The sequence below is a fragment of the Oncorhynchus masou genome, chromosome 28, assembly GCF_036934945.1.
Source record: "Oncorhynchus masou masou isolate Uvic2021 chromosome 28, UVic_Omas_1.1, whole genome shotgun sequence".
Classification (NCBI taxonomy): domain Eukaryota; kingdom Metazoa; phylum Chordata; class Actinopteri; order Salmoniformes; family Salmonidae; genus Oncorhynchus; species Oncorhynchus masou.
The window spans coordinates 12950124-12966870 of NC_088239.1; the positions used below are offsets into that span (position 1 = coordinate 12950124).

General features: G+C 43.4%; 1 protein-coding gene across 7 annotated transcripts in view; it reads right to left on the reverse strand.

Annotated features, from left to right (window-relative positions):
* LOC135517169 (protein AF-10-like) overlaps nt 1–16747 on the reverse strand; it is an 89836-nt gene that overhangs the window by 42246 nt on the left and 30843 nt on the right. For all 7 annotated transcript variants that reach the window (XM_064941233.1, XM_064941235.1, XM_064941231.1 and 4 more), the window contains 3 exons: nt 4972–5081; nt 4703–4806; nt 4390–4483 (listed from right to left, as the gene is read on the reverse strand). In XM_064941233.1, the coding sequence (XP_064797305.1) occupies nt 4390–4483; nt 4703–4806; nt 4972–5081 (308 nt within the window). The remainder of the gene's footprint in view (nt 1–4389; nt 4484–4702; nt 4807–4971; nt 5082–16747) is intronic.

Consider the following 16747-nt stretch of genomic DNA (forward strand, 5'->3'; position numbering starts at 1 on the left):
TCGATAACCACTCAGCGCGAAAGGGAGAAAAATGTCATGCTCTGATCCGATGGAACGTCATAAAATAGGCCTACTGGATTACTTCTTATCCCTTGCACAAATAGCCTAAAGCTGTGTCTGCCCGGAGCTCACTGGAGCTGGAAACTGAGGGTCCAGAATATGTTATACAATGTCGCAAGTTTGTTAGCACCAGCTTCAGACTGGACCAAGTTGATATAACGTTGGAAGTGCCTTGCAGACAGGCCAAGCTATAGCCAACGTGATTTATTGTTATCAAGATCTTTTCTGACCGCAGGCTGCAATGTTTTTATTTGTTGGCTATTTTTTACATAGTTGGCAATAGAACTTACTTTTACATTTGTATCATTTTTGATTGAGATAGAATTTTGTATTAAATCAGATGACAATGATTTTGAGCTACGAAGGCTTTATTATAAAATAAATTAAACTGTTCCACAAAAATGTGCATATGAAAATCATAACTGGCACGGCGGATCGGTGAAAATGGAAAGATAAATTGTCTCCAAATGGAACCGGTTGCTGACCCCTGGCGTAGCCTGTTACTGGCGACTCGGGAGCATAATGGCACAATTTGCGAAGGCCAGAAGCAGCAGGAGGCGGTGGTTTGGGAAGAGGTTTTTTCTCTGGCTCCCTCTTGAGTCATTCGTGTGTCTTAAATATTTAATCACAGTGTGCTTAAAGCGTCAGATAAGCTCAGTAGCCTACATATAGGAAAACAAATATTAACGCATAGGGTGTGTCTATATATGGAAAAACTCACGTTTTAACATTTCGACCAGCCGATTGGTCGAAAGAACAGACGACTCTTGGTAGACCGAGATGTTTTGGGGGTCTAGGACAGCACTACATTGCATGAGCCATATTATATCAGTTAACATACATAGAATGAACATTCTACACTACCATGGAAATGAATGCATCACAATAGCAGGCAGCCATTGCGAGTGTACCCGTGAGTTTACCAGTCACATTGCCAGGGTTAGAGGTTCCAACCCCGTTCTATTCATATAGAACGTGTGCTGCTGCAGGGGGGGGGGGGGGGTTGCCTAGGCAACCGAAGACTAATTCGCTGCAACACCTTGCTTGTTTCAGCACGTTGTTAAGAGTCCATGTTACTAAAGAAACAGACCCAGCCGTCCTGTCTTCAGTCAGTTGTTAGTCGTACCCCCCCCAAAAAAACCATTTTGTTTTACGGTTATTTCATTTAATCTTCATGGCGGTGTTCATCCATAATAAGATAACTGTGCCAGCCCTAAAATGTACACACACACTGAAAGGACCCTTCCCCTCCTCTACATGTCCCAGGCACAATATACCAACCGCAGACTATTTCAAGTTGACTAGATTTACCACCAATCTATTGAGGGAAAACAAACGCTGAGCCCTTTCTTGTCTACTGTAAGAGAACATCATTATCTATGACCCCATTGACCACAAAGAGGATTATTCATGTAAAAACAACACAATGTCACGACAAGACCTGTAAATGTCACATGTTCCGAGCATGACATTCATCAACCCATGTGGCGTCTTGTGAAATCCATTCTGCTACCAACATTGGCTTGTCTGTCATTGATTCCTTCTCATGTGTTTCTCTTCTCCTCTAGTCTGTACCAGACTAATTATATCAGACCCCACCATACAAAGCCATTACACAGGATCAATAGAACTATAAGCATTTGTTAACATCATAAAATGTCATCACTGTGTGTGTGTGTGTGTGTGTGTGTGTGTGTGTGTGTGTGTGTGTGTGTGTGTGTGTGTGTGTGTGTGTGTGTGTGTGTGTGTGTGCGCGCACGCGCAAAGGACACTAAATAATGTAAAGCCATTGCTTGATCTAATGCTACCCACCCCCATTTAAACCCCAATGCTTCAGTCAGAATCCTACCCCCACTTTGTGTGTGTGTATTTTTCCCCTTGATGGATGGTAGGGGTGGAGCACAAAATCTGTGACACGGCCGGGGCTCTCACTCCAAAGAGCCCTGAGAGGGAGAGAAGAGAGGGAAAGAGAGAGAGTGTATGGGTGTGTGAGTGAAAGGGAGAGAAGAGAGGGAAAGAGAGAGAGTGTGTGGGTGTGTGAGTGAAAGGGAGAGAAGAGAGGGAAAGAGAGAGAGTGTAGGGTGTGTGAGTGAAAGGGAGAGAAGAGAGGGAAAGAGAGAGAGTGTGGGTGTGTGAGTGCTAGGGAGAGAAGAGAGGGAAAGAGAGAGAGTGTATGGGTGTGTGAGTGAAAGGGAGAGAAGAGAGGGAAAGAGAGAGAGTGTATGGGTGTGTGAGTGAAAGGGAGAGAAGAGAGGGAAAGAGAGAGAGTGTATGGGTGTGTGAGTGAAAGGGAGAGAAGAGAGGGAAAGAGAGAGAGTGTGTGGGTGTGTGAGTGAAAGGGAGAGAAGAGAGGGAAAGAGAGAGAGTGTATGGGTGTGTGAGTGAAAGGGAGAGAAGAGAGGGAAAGAGAGAGAGTGTATGGGTGTGTGAGTGAAAGGGAGAGAAGAGAGGGAAAGAGAGAGAGTGTATGGGTGTGTGAGTGAAAGGGAGAGAAGAGAGGGAAAGAGAGAGAGGAAAGAGAGAGAGTGTATGGGTGTGTGAGTGAAAGGGAGAGAAGAGAGAGGGAAAGAGAGAGAGTGTATGGGTGTGTGAGTGAAAGGGAGAGAAGAGAGGGAAAGAGAGAGAGTGTATGGGTGTGTGAGTGAAAGGGAGAGAAGAGAGGGAAAGAGAGTGTATGGGTGTGTGAGTGAAAGGGAGAGAAGAGAGGGAAAGAGAGAGAGTGTATGGGTGTGTGAGTGAAAGGGAGAGAAGAGAGGGAAAGAGAGAGAGTGTATGGGTGTGTGAGTGAAAGGGAGAGAAGAGAGGGAAAGAGAGAGAGTGTGTGGGTGTGTGAGTGAAAGGGAGAGAAGAGAGGGAAAGAGAGAGAGTGTATGGGTGTGTGAGTGAAAGGGAGAGAAGAGAGGGAAAGAGAGAGTGTAGGGTGTGTGAGGGTGTGTGAGTGAAAGGGAGAGAAGAGAGGAGAAAGAGGGAAGAGAGTGTGTGGGTGTGTGAGTGAAAGGGAGAGAAGAGAGGGAAAGAGAGAGAGTGTATGGGTGTGTGAGTGAAAGGGAGAGAGGAGAGGGAAAGAGAGAGAGTGTATGGGTGTGTGAGTGAAAGGGAGAGAAGAGAGGGAAAGAGAGAGAGTGTATGGGTGTGTGAGTGAAAGGGAGAGAGGAGAGGGAAAGAGAGAGAGTGTATGGGTGTGTGAGTGAAAGGGAGAGAAGAGAGGGAAAGAGAGAGAGTGTGTGGGTGTGTGAGTGAAAGGGAGAGAAGAGAGGGAAAGAGAGAGAGTGTATGGGTGTGTGAGTGAAAGGGAGAGAGGAGAGGGAAAGAGAGAGAGTGTATGGGTGTGTGAGTGAAAGGGAGAGAAGAGAGGGAAAGAGAGAGAGTGTATGGGTGTGTGAGTGAAAGCATTTATTGTGTGTCTGTGTGGAGTGGTGTGTACAAATGTGAATTGGTAAGCATCTCTTTACCCACTTGTAACCCTAACCCCAGTACCCCTCACCCTCCACCCCTTCCACTCTCCCAGCCCCAGACAGCCAGAGAGGAAGCCCTGTGGACTGGGGCTGTCGTCCGGTGCAGAGGTCCAGTGTCAGAGTGGAGCTCCAGACCCTAGAGACCTCGCTCTGCCGCTGTAACCCAAACCGCTGCACCCGGCCTGGGCTTAGCATACAGGGGGCAGGGGGGGTAGAGGGTGAAGGGGACAAAGGGCCTGGGAGGCACTGCTGATTTGTCAATGAGATTAGATGGGGTTGATGGAGGGGGAGAGGGATGGGGGTGGGGGAGAGAGCGAGAAGGGAAGGAGGGAGGGAGGGAGGGAGGGAGGGAGCGAGAAGGGAAGGAGGGAGGAAGAGAGCGAGAAGGGAAGGAGGGAGGAAGAGAGCGAGAAGGGAAGGAGGGAGGAAGAGAGCGAGAAGGGAAGGAGGGAGGAAGAGAGTGAGAAGGGAAGGAGGGAGGAAGAGAGCGAGAAGGAAAGGAGGGAGGAAGAGAAAAATTAAAGAGTGAGAGAGGAGCTAGAGGGGGTGGAGATTAACGGATGGCTCCACTTTCAGCAGTTGTAATTGGCAGAGGAGAGAGTGCCAAGTCATTCAAGAAATGAGAGGTGTGTGTGTGTGTGTGTGTGTGTGTGTGTGTGTGTGTGTGTGTGTGTGTGTGTGTGTGTGTGTGTGTGTGTGTGTGTATTGGGGAAGTGTGGGCCTTCACAAAGCTCAGACAGAGGAAGCAAGAATGTGAGAGGTCTATTCAAACAAAACTAGATTCCAGGTTTCTGAGGTGAGAGGCATTCCTATAGTAAGAAAGAAAGGGAGAAAAAGAGAAAGAAAGAGAGAAAGAGGGAGAAAGAGATCTTACCAGTTTGCTGTAGTGGTACTTGCAGTAGCCACAGTATTTGACGTTGTCTGCGTCCGACCCCTGCTCCTCACACAACAACCCAGCAAACTGAGCACTGAGGAGAGGAGAGGGAGGAAGTGTCAAGACAGAGAAGGGGACAGAGATATGTGTCAAAAAATGGAGAGACTAAAGACAGACAGATGTATTTACTATGTTAACAGATGGACAGTGGTCTATTTTTTGCTGTGTTAATAAAGTTTTAGATATTTTAATGTGGCTCACAATGTGAACATGTCTTAATAAAGCCATAGGTATTTGAAAGGGGCTCGCTCACCATGTGACGTGGAAGGCTTGTCGGCAGCCATGTTTGTTGCAGGTCATGCAGGCTCCGGTGGCAGCTTTACTCTCTCTGCCCTGGTCTTCACAGATATAACACGTCTACACACACGCATGAGAAAGCACATCCAGTCACACACTCAGAAATGTAGGGACAGAGTGAAGTGAAGTGTGTGTGAGTGTGAGTGTGAGTGTGAGTGTGAGTGTGAGTGTGAGTGTGTGTGTGTGTGTGTGTGTGTGTGTGTGTGTGTGTGTGTGTGTGTGTACCTTGTTGTAGCGATCGTGGGGGACAGACTGCAGTACGATGGGTTCCATGGTGGAGACGTTAGCAAACTCCACTTCAGGGATGTAAAGGGCACACACCACATGGGCCCAACCTACACACACACACACACACACACACACACACACAGTAAACCTCAGGACACACATAACTTATTCAAAACACCCACCACTTGGGCCCAAAGGGCAGCTATACACAAAATCCCCTTCAATTTCAATCCATGTGTGGAGCGGCGTAACTAGAGCAGGAAAGAGCCAGTTGAATGAGAGGTCAGATAGTGGTGAATCCATCCTTCCTCCCTCTGTTCCCTCTATTCCAGGAACAACAACATGCTTCAACTTACAGTTGAACCCCTGACCTGCCTTTGACCTCCCCAGGGGACAAGGGGGAGGAGGATATGGGGGGGTGTCAGGGTGATGTTGTTGTTTTGAAGTCCTTCCAAGAATTTGGCAGGGGACAATAAAACAGGGCTATAAAACACCCCAGAGCCCCCCCACAGACACATGCGTGCACACAGACACTTGCGTGCACACAGACACATGCGTGCACACAGACACATGCGTGCACAGACACATGCGTGCACACAGACACATGCGTGCACAGACACACACGTGCACACAGACACACGCGTGCACAGACACACACGTGCACACAGACACACGCGTGCACAGACACTCACGTGCACACAGACACACGCGTGCACAGACACACACGTGCACACAGACACACACGTGCACACAGACACATGCGCACAGACACATGCGTGCACACAGACACACCGGGGTTTCCGTTATGAAAATGTGGCGCTGGACATTTGACCGGTCATTTGAGAAATAAACCGGACCCACATGCATTGGGTGCGTAACCTGATTAGAGCGTCTACCCACGGTGCTCAGAATGACAGAAATAACATTCTGATTATGGAAATTCATATTAACAGAACATAGAAGTGAAGGATTCAATGAGTGTAGAGGACACGGCAGGTAGCCTAGCGGTGGGCCAGTAACCGAAAGGTCGCTGGTTCGAATACCCAAGCCGACAAGGTGAAAAATCAGTCAATGTGCCTGCCCTGGAGCAAGGCACTTACCACTAATTTGTTCCAGAGGTGCCATACTACTATGGCCGACCATGTAAAACAACACATCTCACTGCACTTATCCAGTGTATGTGACTATACATCTGATTTTAAATTAGTATTTTTATGAGATATGTTTCTTATTTCTTTGAAAATAATGAAAACCATGAAAATAATGAAAATTTCATTCTACTACACTTTACAGTGCCTTCGGAAAGAATTCAGATCCCTTCAATATTTCCACATTCTGTTACTTTATAGTCTTTTTCTAAAATGGATTAAATAGTTGTTTTTTCTCATCAATCTTCACACAATACCCCTTAATGACAAAGCAAAAATGTGTTTCTATAAATTTTTGCAAATGTATTAAAAATAAAACCGTAAATATCACATTTACACAAGTATTCAGTACTTTGTTGAAGCACCTTTGGTAGTGATTACAGCCTCGAGTCTTATTGGGTATGACGCTACAAGCTTGACACATCTGTATTTGGGGAGTTTCTCCCATTCTTCTCTGCAGACCCTCTCAAGCTCTGTCAGGTTGGATGAGGAGCGTTGCTGCACAGCTATTTTCAGGTCTCTCCAGAGATGTTCAATCGGGTTCAAGTCCGGGCTCTGGCTGGGCCACTCAGTGACATTCAGAGACTTTGTCAAGAAAACACTCCTGAGTTGTCTTGGCTGTGTGCTTAGGGTCGTTGTCCTGTTGGAAGGTGAACCTTCGCCCCCAGTCTGAAATCCTGATCGCTCTGAAGGTTTCCATCAAGGATCTCTCTGTACTTTGCTGCGTTCATCTTTTCCTGGATCCTGACTAGTCTCCCAGTCCCTACCACTGAAAAACATGCCCAAAGCATGAGGCTGCCACCACCATGCTTCACCATAGGGATGTTGCCAGGTTTCTTCCAAACATAACACTTGGCATTCAGGGCAGAGAGTACAATCTTGGTTTCATCAGACAAGATAATCTTGTTTCTCATGGTCTGAGAGTCTTTAGGTGCCTTTTGGCAAACTCCAAGCAGGCAGTCATATGCCTTTTACTGAGGAACGGCTTCCGTCTGGTCACTCTACCATAAAGGTCTGATTGATGGAGTGCTGCTGAGATGGTTCTCCCATCTCCACAGATGAACTCTGGAGCTCTGTCCGAGTGACCATTGGGTTCTTTGGTCACCTCCCTGACCAAGGTCCTTCTCCCTATTTGCTCAGTTTGGCTGCGTGGCCAGCTCTAGGTTCAAAACTTCTTCCATTTAAGAATGATGAAGGCCACTGTGTTCTTAGGGACCTTCAATGCTGCAGACATTTTTTGGTACCCTTCCCTAGATCTGTACCTTGACACAACCCTGCCTCGGAGCTCTACGGACAATTCCTCCGACCTCATGTCTTAGTTTTTGCCCGGACATGCAGTCAACTGTGGGACCTTAAATAGAGTGGTGTGTGCCTTTCCAAATCAATCAATCAATTGATTATGTGACAGGTGTACTCCAATCAAGTTGAAGAAACATCTCAAGGATGAACACTGGAAACAGGATGCACCTGAGCTCAATTTCGAGTGTCATAGCAAAGGGTCTGGATACTTATGTAAATAAGGTATTTATGTTTTCAAAATGTTAATAAATATGTAAACATTTCTACAAACCTGTTTTTGCTCTGTTACTATGGGCTATTCTGTGTAGATCAGTGGTTCCCAAACTTTTTATAGTCCAAACATTCAACCTCCACCTGCGTACTCCACGAGCCCACTCTCAAATGTTGTTTTTTGCCATCATTGTAAGCCTGCTACACCCACACTATACAATACATTAATTAAACATAAGAATGAGTGTGAGTTTTTGTCACAACCCGGCTCGTTGGGAAGTGACAAAGAGCTCTTATCGGATCAGGGCACAAATAATAATAATCTATAATCTTGCTCTTTATTTAACCATCTTACATATAAAACCTTATTTATTCATCGAAAATTGTGAATAACTCACCACAGGTTCATGAGAAGGGTGTGCTTGAAAGGATGCACATAACTCTGCAATGTTGGGTTGTATTGGGAGAGAGTCTCAGTCTTAAATCATTTCCCACACAGTCTGTGCCTGTATTTAGTTATGCTAGTGAGGGCTGAGAACCCACTCTCACATCGGTACGTGGTTGCAAAGGGCATCAGTGTTTTAAGAGCGTGATTTGCCAAGGCATGATACTCTGAGCGCAGCCCAATCCAGAAATCTGGCAGTGGCTTCTGATTGAATTCCAATTTCACAGAACTGCATGTTGCAATTTTGAGGCTCTCTTGTTCAGATATCGGGATAATGAATCCAGCTGTTCGTGCCATCCATTTCAGAAAGTACCTGCGTAATTGCAAACCCAACTCACTCAGGTGCTTCGCTATATCTTATTCTAGCTTGAGTTCATTTGCACACAAAAAATCCTACAATGATGGAAAGACCTGCGTGTTGTTCTTGTTAATGCAGACAGAAAAGAGCTCCAACTTCTTAATCCTAGTCTCAATTGCGTCCCGCACATTGAATATAGTTGGAGAGTCCCTGTAATCCTAGATTCAGATCATTCGGGCGAGGAAAAACATCACCCAGATAGGCCAGTCATGTGAGAAATTCATCAACATGCAAGCTGTCAGACAAGTGAACATTTTGGTCAGTAAAGAAAAGTTTAAGCTCGTCTCTCAACTCAAAAAACATGTCAATACTTTGCCCCTTGATAACCAGCACACTTCTGCATGTTGTAAAAGCGTTACATGGTCACTGCCCATATCATTGCATAATGCAGAAAATACATGAGAGTTCAGGGAACTTGCTTTAACAATGTGAACCATTTTCACTGTAGTGTCCAAAATGTATTTCAAGCTGTCAGGCATTCCCTTGGCAGCAAGAGCCTCTTGGTGGATGCTGCAGTGGACCCAAGTGGCGTCGTGAGCAACTGCTTGCACACGCGTTACCACTCCACTATGTCTCCCTGTCACGGCTTTTGCTCCATCAGTACAGATACCAACGTGAGCAACTGCTTGCATCAGTACAGATACCAACGTGAGCAGCAGCTGCATTTGGCTACATACGGACCGTTAGTGGAATTCACGCAAGAGATTAGCGGTTAATGTGATTGGATGTTAATTATTTGACTCGACTACCTGTATTTGACAATGTGTTGTTATATCGCTGAACACTTGATGGTTAAATTTTATTTTTGGCATCGAAACGAGGCTACTCAGGCGAGAAAACTAACTCACCCAAATGTATAGCCCCCGTTGGTAAATATAAATGGACTGTTTGAAAATGTGATGGAAAAAGAATATATATTTTAATATGAATCACATTTTTATTTGGCGTACCCCCGACGGCATTGCGCGTACCATTGGGGGCAATACCTGGTGTAGATTGATGAGAAAGGAAAAAATTAAATTATCCATTGTAGAATAAGGCTGTAACGTAACAAAATGTAGAAAAAGTCAAGGGGTCTGAATACTTCCCGCATGCCCTGTATATGACAGAAGACATGAGCAGAATCTTTTTTAACAACAAATGACAGGGGAACCTACTCTGCTGACACGGACAAAAGACCAATAAAAACTACGTTGTCCATGTAATAGGCCTATGAGAAGGGGAGACACAAACAGAATATGATGTCCATCTAAACTGGAGGAGGCCTCCGGAGAGGCGCACCGGTTGCATTTTGACTTCTCACTGACAGCTGCAACTCACCAATCATCTATTTTAGGGATGAACGATATAAATCGGTGAACATATCGGAATCGGCCGATATTAGCTAAAAATGCCAACATCGGTATCGGCCCGATGTCTAGTTAAAAACTGATGTAAAAGCTACCGTACATACCTATATGTTTTTTTAAACCTTTATTTAATTGGGCAAGTCAGTTAAGAACAAATCCTTATTTACAATGACAGCCTAGGAACAGTGGGTTAACTGCCTTGTTCAAGGGCAGAACTACAGAGTTTTACCTTGTCAGCTCGGGAATTCGATCTAGCAACCTATATAAACGAAGGTACATGACGTAATAACCCCATGTAAAATTTGGCGCTACACGTGCAACACAGAATCCCTCACCTCGCCCACAATTTCTGCTGTGTGGATCGAGCAGTCAACCAGCAGTCATTTGAAAGAGTAAGAAATTTTCAGCAAGACAACTCAAAGGCAAAAAACCATTAAAGCCAATGGTGACATTGCCCTTGACAATCAACCGTTCTCTGTCGTGGGCGATGTTGGCTTTCGCCGACTGCTGGAGCATCGGTACACACTACCAAGTGTGATGTGTTTCAGATGTTGCCCTACCGGAGTTACACAGTGAGTGATAGTGTCATCAATGTGTAATGACGTGAAAAATGTATGAATGCGTTACGTTATTGTGTGACGGACGTGCAGTCATATTCAGACTCTGGTTGGTCAACAAGTCAACAAGGTTATTTGACACGTCAAATAGTGTTATTTGACGTGTATCGTTATTGGCACACAAAGACCCAAGCGGCGTTCCATAGAAATCCTGGTTGAGAACGGAACTAGTGAAGAAATTAACAAAACAACACGGGAAGTAAGTGAAAGACATTTTTGATTATGTTTTACTGTAATGGGGACATTCGTAAATGATTATGATTTACTGGTAATGGGGACATACCTAAATGATTGTTTTACTGGTAATGGGGACATACCTAAATGATTATGTTTTACTGGTAATGGGGACATACCTAAATGATTATGTTTTACTGGTAATGGGGACATACCTAAATGATTATGTTTTACTGGTAATGGGGACATACCTAAATGATTATGTTTTACTGGTAATGGGGACATACCTAAATGATTATGTTTTACTGGTAATGGGGACATTCGTAAATGATTATGTTTTACTGGTAATGGGGACATACCTAAATGATTATGTCTCACTGGTAAAGGGGACAAACGTAAATGATTATGTTTTACTGGTAATGGGGACATACCTAAATGATTATGTTTTACTGGTAATGGGGACATACGTAAATGATTATGTTTTACTGGTAATGGGGACATACCTAAATGATTATGTTTTACTGGTAATGGGGACATACCTAAATGATTATGTTTTACTGGTAATGGGGACATACCTAAATGATTGTTTTACTGGTAATGGGGACATACCTAAATGATTATGTTTTACTGGTAATGGGGACATACCTAAATGATTATGTTTTACTGGTAATGGGGACATACCTAAATGATTATGTTTTACTGGTAATGGGGACATACCTAAATGATTGTTTTACTGGTAATGGGGACATACGTAAATTATTTACTGGTAATGGGGACATACGTAAATGATTATGTTTTACTGGTAATGGGGATATTTGTAAATGATTATGTTTTACTGGTAATGGGGACATTCGTAAATGATTATGATTTACTGGTAATGGGGACATACCTAAATGATTGTTTTACTGGTAATGGGGACATACCTAAATGATTGTTTTACTGGTTATGGGGACATACCTAAATGATTATGTTTTACTGGTAATGGGGACATACCTAAATGATTATGTTTTACTGGTAATGGGGACATACGTAAATGCCAACAAAAACGTGTTGGGGGTCAGTGTGATGTCTGTGTGTGTAACCTTTATTTAACTAGGCAAGTATATTATTTACAATGACAGCCTACCCCGGCCAATGCTGGGCCAATTGTGTGCCGTCCTATGGGACTCCCCATCACGGCCAGATGTGGCTGGATCCGAACCAGGGACTGTAGTAACACCTCTTGCACTGAGATGCAGTGTTTACTATTTAACTGTACTAGAATGCTTGAAAGGCCGCTAAAATGTAAAATAATCTCTATCTTTTTTTTCGTCAAGGAAAATATCGGTATCTTTGTTTCGGTAAGAAAATTATTGGATATCGGTGCATCACTAATCTATTTAGTTTTTGCCTTTTCCATCCGACTGTAGGCAACGCAATTTAAAACAATGCACACATTTTTATTTTGTAGGCTCGGTGAAGCTAATGATCCTCTGTGGTCAAATCATGCTTTACTAGCCTATTTTGCATGATTTGATTGATTTCTGTATTAACAGGAGTAGGCTAATTAGGCTAAATCATTTGGGTAAGCTTAGCTTCCCCTAGCCTTATGGACACGCCACCTATGAGCCTGTCAATCTACTATCCCACATGGTAGAACATTTGACATATTCTATTGGTCAGTTTGGAGAGAGAAATAGCCCAAAGACTCTGGGGCAGCTGCGGGGTGATAGATCCTAAATTCAAATAAAATTTATACAACCAGCAGGACTAAGCTACATTAAAAAAAAAACACATTTAAACACAAGAACATTTTGCTTAAAATGTTTATAAAATATTATTCCTCAACATTATTAGAGCAGCATTGCACAAAAGGCTGTCGGTTATGCGCAAATGTGTATTTGGCAACTGGAAAAAGAAAGTTGACAACCAATAGAATGAGAAACAGCCATTGAAACAGGCTACTGGTTTCAATGGCATATGGAAGTCTTTATTTTTAAAAATATTGCCTCCACGGATTTTGCCTAGGCTAATTTGAAGCAAGGTAAAAACATGCTTCAATATATGTGGTAAAACATTCAGGTTTCAAACAAAGTAGCTTTATGTTTTCAAAATGCATACGGCCTCCAGCTCATTGCAAAGTGGTGTGTGACACGCTGATGAAGCCTGCCTTCCGTTGCCAATGCATTTGAATGGCGAACTGGAAGTGCGTTTCAATTACCAGTTGAGAAATATGAACAGTAGCTCTTTTTAAATCGTGGCCCAAGCATTGTTTTTCTGTTGTTGTTTTTTTTTTACACATGATTGGACTTATAAAAGCTCTGTCTGATAAGGGCTCTGTATCTGTATGCTGTGAGCGTGTGATTAAATTGAGATGTGTTTGTAACTGGCCTACATTCAATAGGCCATGCTGTGAAAGGAATTAAAAATGAAAAGCTGATATGTCTTGAGTATTCAACGCATTTATTATGGAAAGCCGACATAAGTTCAGGAGTAAACATTTGCCTAACAAGTCACATAATAAATTGCATGGACTCACTGTGTGCAAAAAAGGGACCTTACAGATAAGAAATACCTGTAAGGTCCCTCAGTCGAGCAGTGAATTTCAAACACAGATTCAACCACAAAGACCAAAAGAAGGGCTCCTATTGGTAGATGGGTGGGAAAAAAAGAAACAGACATTGAATTCCCCTTTGAGCATGGTGAAGTTATTAATTACACTTTGGATGATGTATCAATACACCCAGTCACTATAAAGATACAGACGTCCTTCATAACTCAGTTGCCAGAGAGGAAGGAAACCCCTCAGGGATTTCACCATGAGGCCAATGGTGACTTTAAAACAGAGTTTAATGGCTGTAGTGGCTTGAGTTTAATGGCTGTAGGGAAAAAATGAAGATGGATCAACAACACTAATCACTCCACAATAGTAACCTAATTGAGAGAGACAAAAAGGAGCCTATACAGAATAAAAATATTCCAAAACATGCATCCTGTTTGCAACCAGGCACTTAAGTAATGCAGCAAAAAAATGTGGCAAAGCAATTCACTTTCGGTCCTGAACGCAAAGTTTGGGTCAACTCCAATAGAACACATTACTAAGTACCACTCTCCATATTTTCAAGCATAGTGTTGGCTGCATCTTGTTATGGGTTTGCTTCTAATAGTTAAGAACTGGGGCGTTTGTCAGATAAAATAAGAAACAGGGGCCTCCCAAGTGGCGCAGTGGTCGAAGACACTGCATTGCAGTGCTTGAGGAGTCATTACAGACCCGGGTGTGATCCCAGGCTGTGTCACAGCCGAACGTGACCGGGAGTCCCATAGGGTGGCAAACAATTGGTCCAGCGTCGTCCGGGTTAGGCTGGGGGGGGGGCATTACTTGGCTCGTCGCACTCTAGCAACTCCTTGCGGCGGGCCGGGCGCCTGCAGGATGACTTTGGTCGTCAGTTGAACGGTGTTTCCTCCGACCTATTGGTGCAGCTGGCAACTGAAGAAACGCAGTTTGGCGGGTCACGTTTCGGAGGACGTATGACTCGACCTTTGCCTCTCCTGAGCCTGTCGGGGAGTTGCAGCGATGAAATAAGATCAAAATTGGGGAGAGAAAGGGGGAAAAATACAGAATATAAAATTTAAAAATTACAGAATGGAGCTAAGCATAGGCAAAATCCTAGAGGAATACCTGGTTCAGTCGGCTTTCCACCAGACACCGAGATGAATTCACCTTCCAGCAGGACAATAACCTAAAACACAAGGTCAAATCTACACTGGAGTTGCTTACCAAGAAGACGTGAATGTTCCTGAGTGGCTGAGTTAGTTTTGATTTAAATCTACTTCAAAATCTATGGTAAGACCTGAAAATGGTTGCCTAGCAATGATCAAGAACCAATTTCACAGAGCTCGAATAATTTTGAAAATAATAATGGGCAAATGTTACACATTCCAGTTCTGGAAAGCTCTCAAGAGACTTACCCAGAAAGACTTGCAGCTGCCAAAGGTGATTGTACAAAGTATTGAATATTGTGAATATTTATGTAAATTACATATTTCATTTTCAATAAACTTAAAAACATTTCTAAAAACTTGTTTCCACGTTGTAATTATGGGGTAGTGTGTGTAAATGGGTGAGAAAAAAACGATTTAATCCATTTTGAATTCAGGCTTTTAACAAAATGTGGAATAAGTCAAGAGGTATGAATACTGTCTGAAGGCGCTGTACATAACGAATATACACAAGCGCCAATTTCATTCCACAAAATTAAGTAACTTAACCCATAGACCGTTAAGCAGGACTGGTCAAATGTATTTACATCAACTGGTATTCCCAACAATGAATAGGCTAAAAAGCATTATCAGGCAATGGGATTTTTCCCCCGGACAATTGGTTGGTGCTAATTTTATTTATTGGCTCAACAAAACAAACGTTTAAAAAAACAGCTATTACCAGTTAACGGAAACCCTGACACACAAAAACACAGTTACAGATTGCTCTCTGTCTCCCTGCGCTGTACCTCATGTGAAGTTTACCACTTGAAACCAAGCCAGACGTTTACCTAACAGATTAATCCCTGTTTACCTTCTGGCACTGCAGGCGGCAGCCTCACCTAAAAAACACCTGGGACTACTACCGCACGAGAGAGAGCTACAAAAGAGCTAGCAGTAAAACGGTGTGTGATGTTTTGATGTCTCCCCACAGGCCAGGTCACAATCCTACAGCTGTGCCTCCCTCCCACACACACACACACACACACACACACACACACGTTTACAGTATTCGCTCTGAACTCCTGGTGAACCCAGAGAGGAACCTCCTCAGAGCCCTGTTAACTCCAGCCTGGACCGCCCCCTCATAAACACACACACACACACACACACACACGTAGGGCTGCACAATTCATCTAAATTTAATCGAAATTGCGAGGTTGGCATATGCAATATCCATGTCGCAAAAGGCTGCAATTTTTTTGAAGCCCTATAGTTTACTCTGTCATCTCTCTCCAGTCTCCCTCCCTCTCAAATGCGGCAACTTGCTTTCGACACACACCATGCCCCGCCACTCAATCAGGCACAGCTGGCTGTTAGATTCACTCACTCAACCAGAGTCTGCAATGCATGCTTCTGTTAGCTCTAGCCCATGCAGTCAAGAAACAAGGATGTTGCTTATTCCAACTTTGCTTCTTCACATCAATCCACCTGTGTATCTTCATCTACACAAACCGTTGGTTAGTTATCAAGCTTCACATGTGCCTAAAAAAAAGCATTAGCCGCTAATGATAATTGCTAACCAGCTAGCTAAGTACATTGAGATATAGCAAAGACTATGGAGCTAGGGCTATCTTGCTGCCAGTGGTGGTGCCAATATGTTACTTGTGTCAAGACATGTCCTGAATCAGAGAGAAATAGGTGAAGAATATTCTAAAATCTTCATCTGAATATAACATCTCTTTTCAAAATAAATAAAATGTTATTCGTCACATGCGCAGGATTTAACTGTGAAATGCTTGCTTACGAGCCCTTCCCAACAATAGTTAAAAAATGATAGAGAAAAATAGTAACACAAAAGGAATAAAATTATCAAGAAAGGAGCTGTATATACAGTTGAAGTCGGAAGTTTACATACACTTAGTTTAGTCATTAAAACTAGTTTTTCAACCACTTCACAAATTTCTTGTTAACAAACTATAGTTTTGGCAAGTCGGTTAGGACATCGACTTTGTGCATGACACAAGTCATTTTTCCAACCATTGTTTACAGACAGATTATTTCACTTATAATTCACTGTATCACAATTCCATTCGGTCATAAGTTTACATACACAAAGTTGACTGTGCCTTTAAACAGCTTGGAAAATTCCAGAAAATGTCATGGCTTTAGAAGCTTCTGATAGGCTAATTGACATAATTTGAGTCAATTGGAGGTGTACCTGTGGATGTATTTCAAGGCCTACCTTCAAACTCAGTGCCTCTTTGCTTGACATCATGGGAAAATCCAAAGAAATCAGCCAAGACCACAGAAAAAAACTGGAGACCTCCACAAGTCTGGTTCATCCTTGGGAGCAATTCCAAATGCCTGAAGGTACCACGTTCATCTGTACAAACAATAGTACGCAAGTATAAACACCATGGGACCACGCAGACGACATACCGCTCAGGAAGGAGACACGTTCTGTCTCCTAGAGATGAACGTACTTTGGTGCG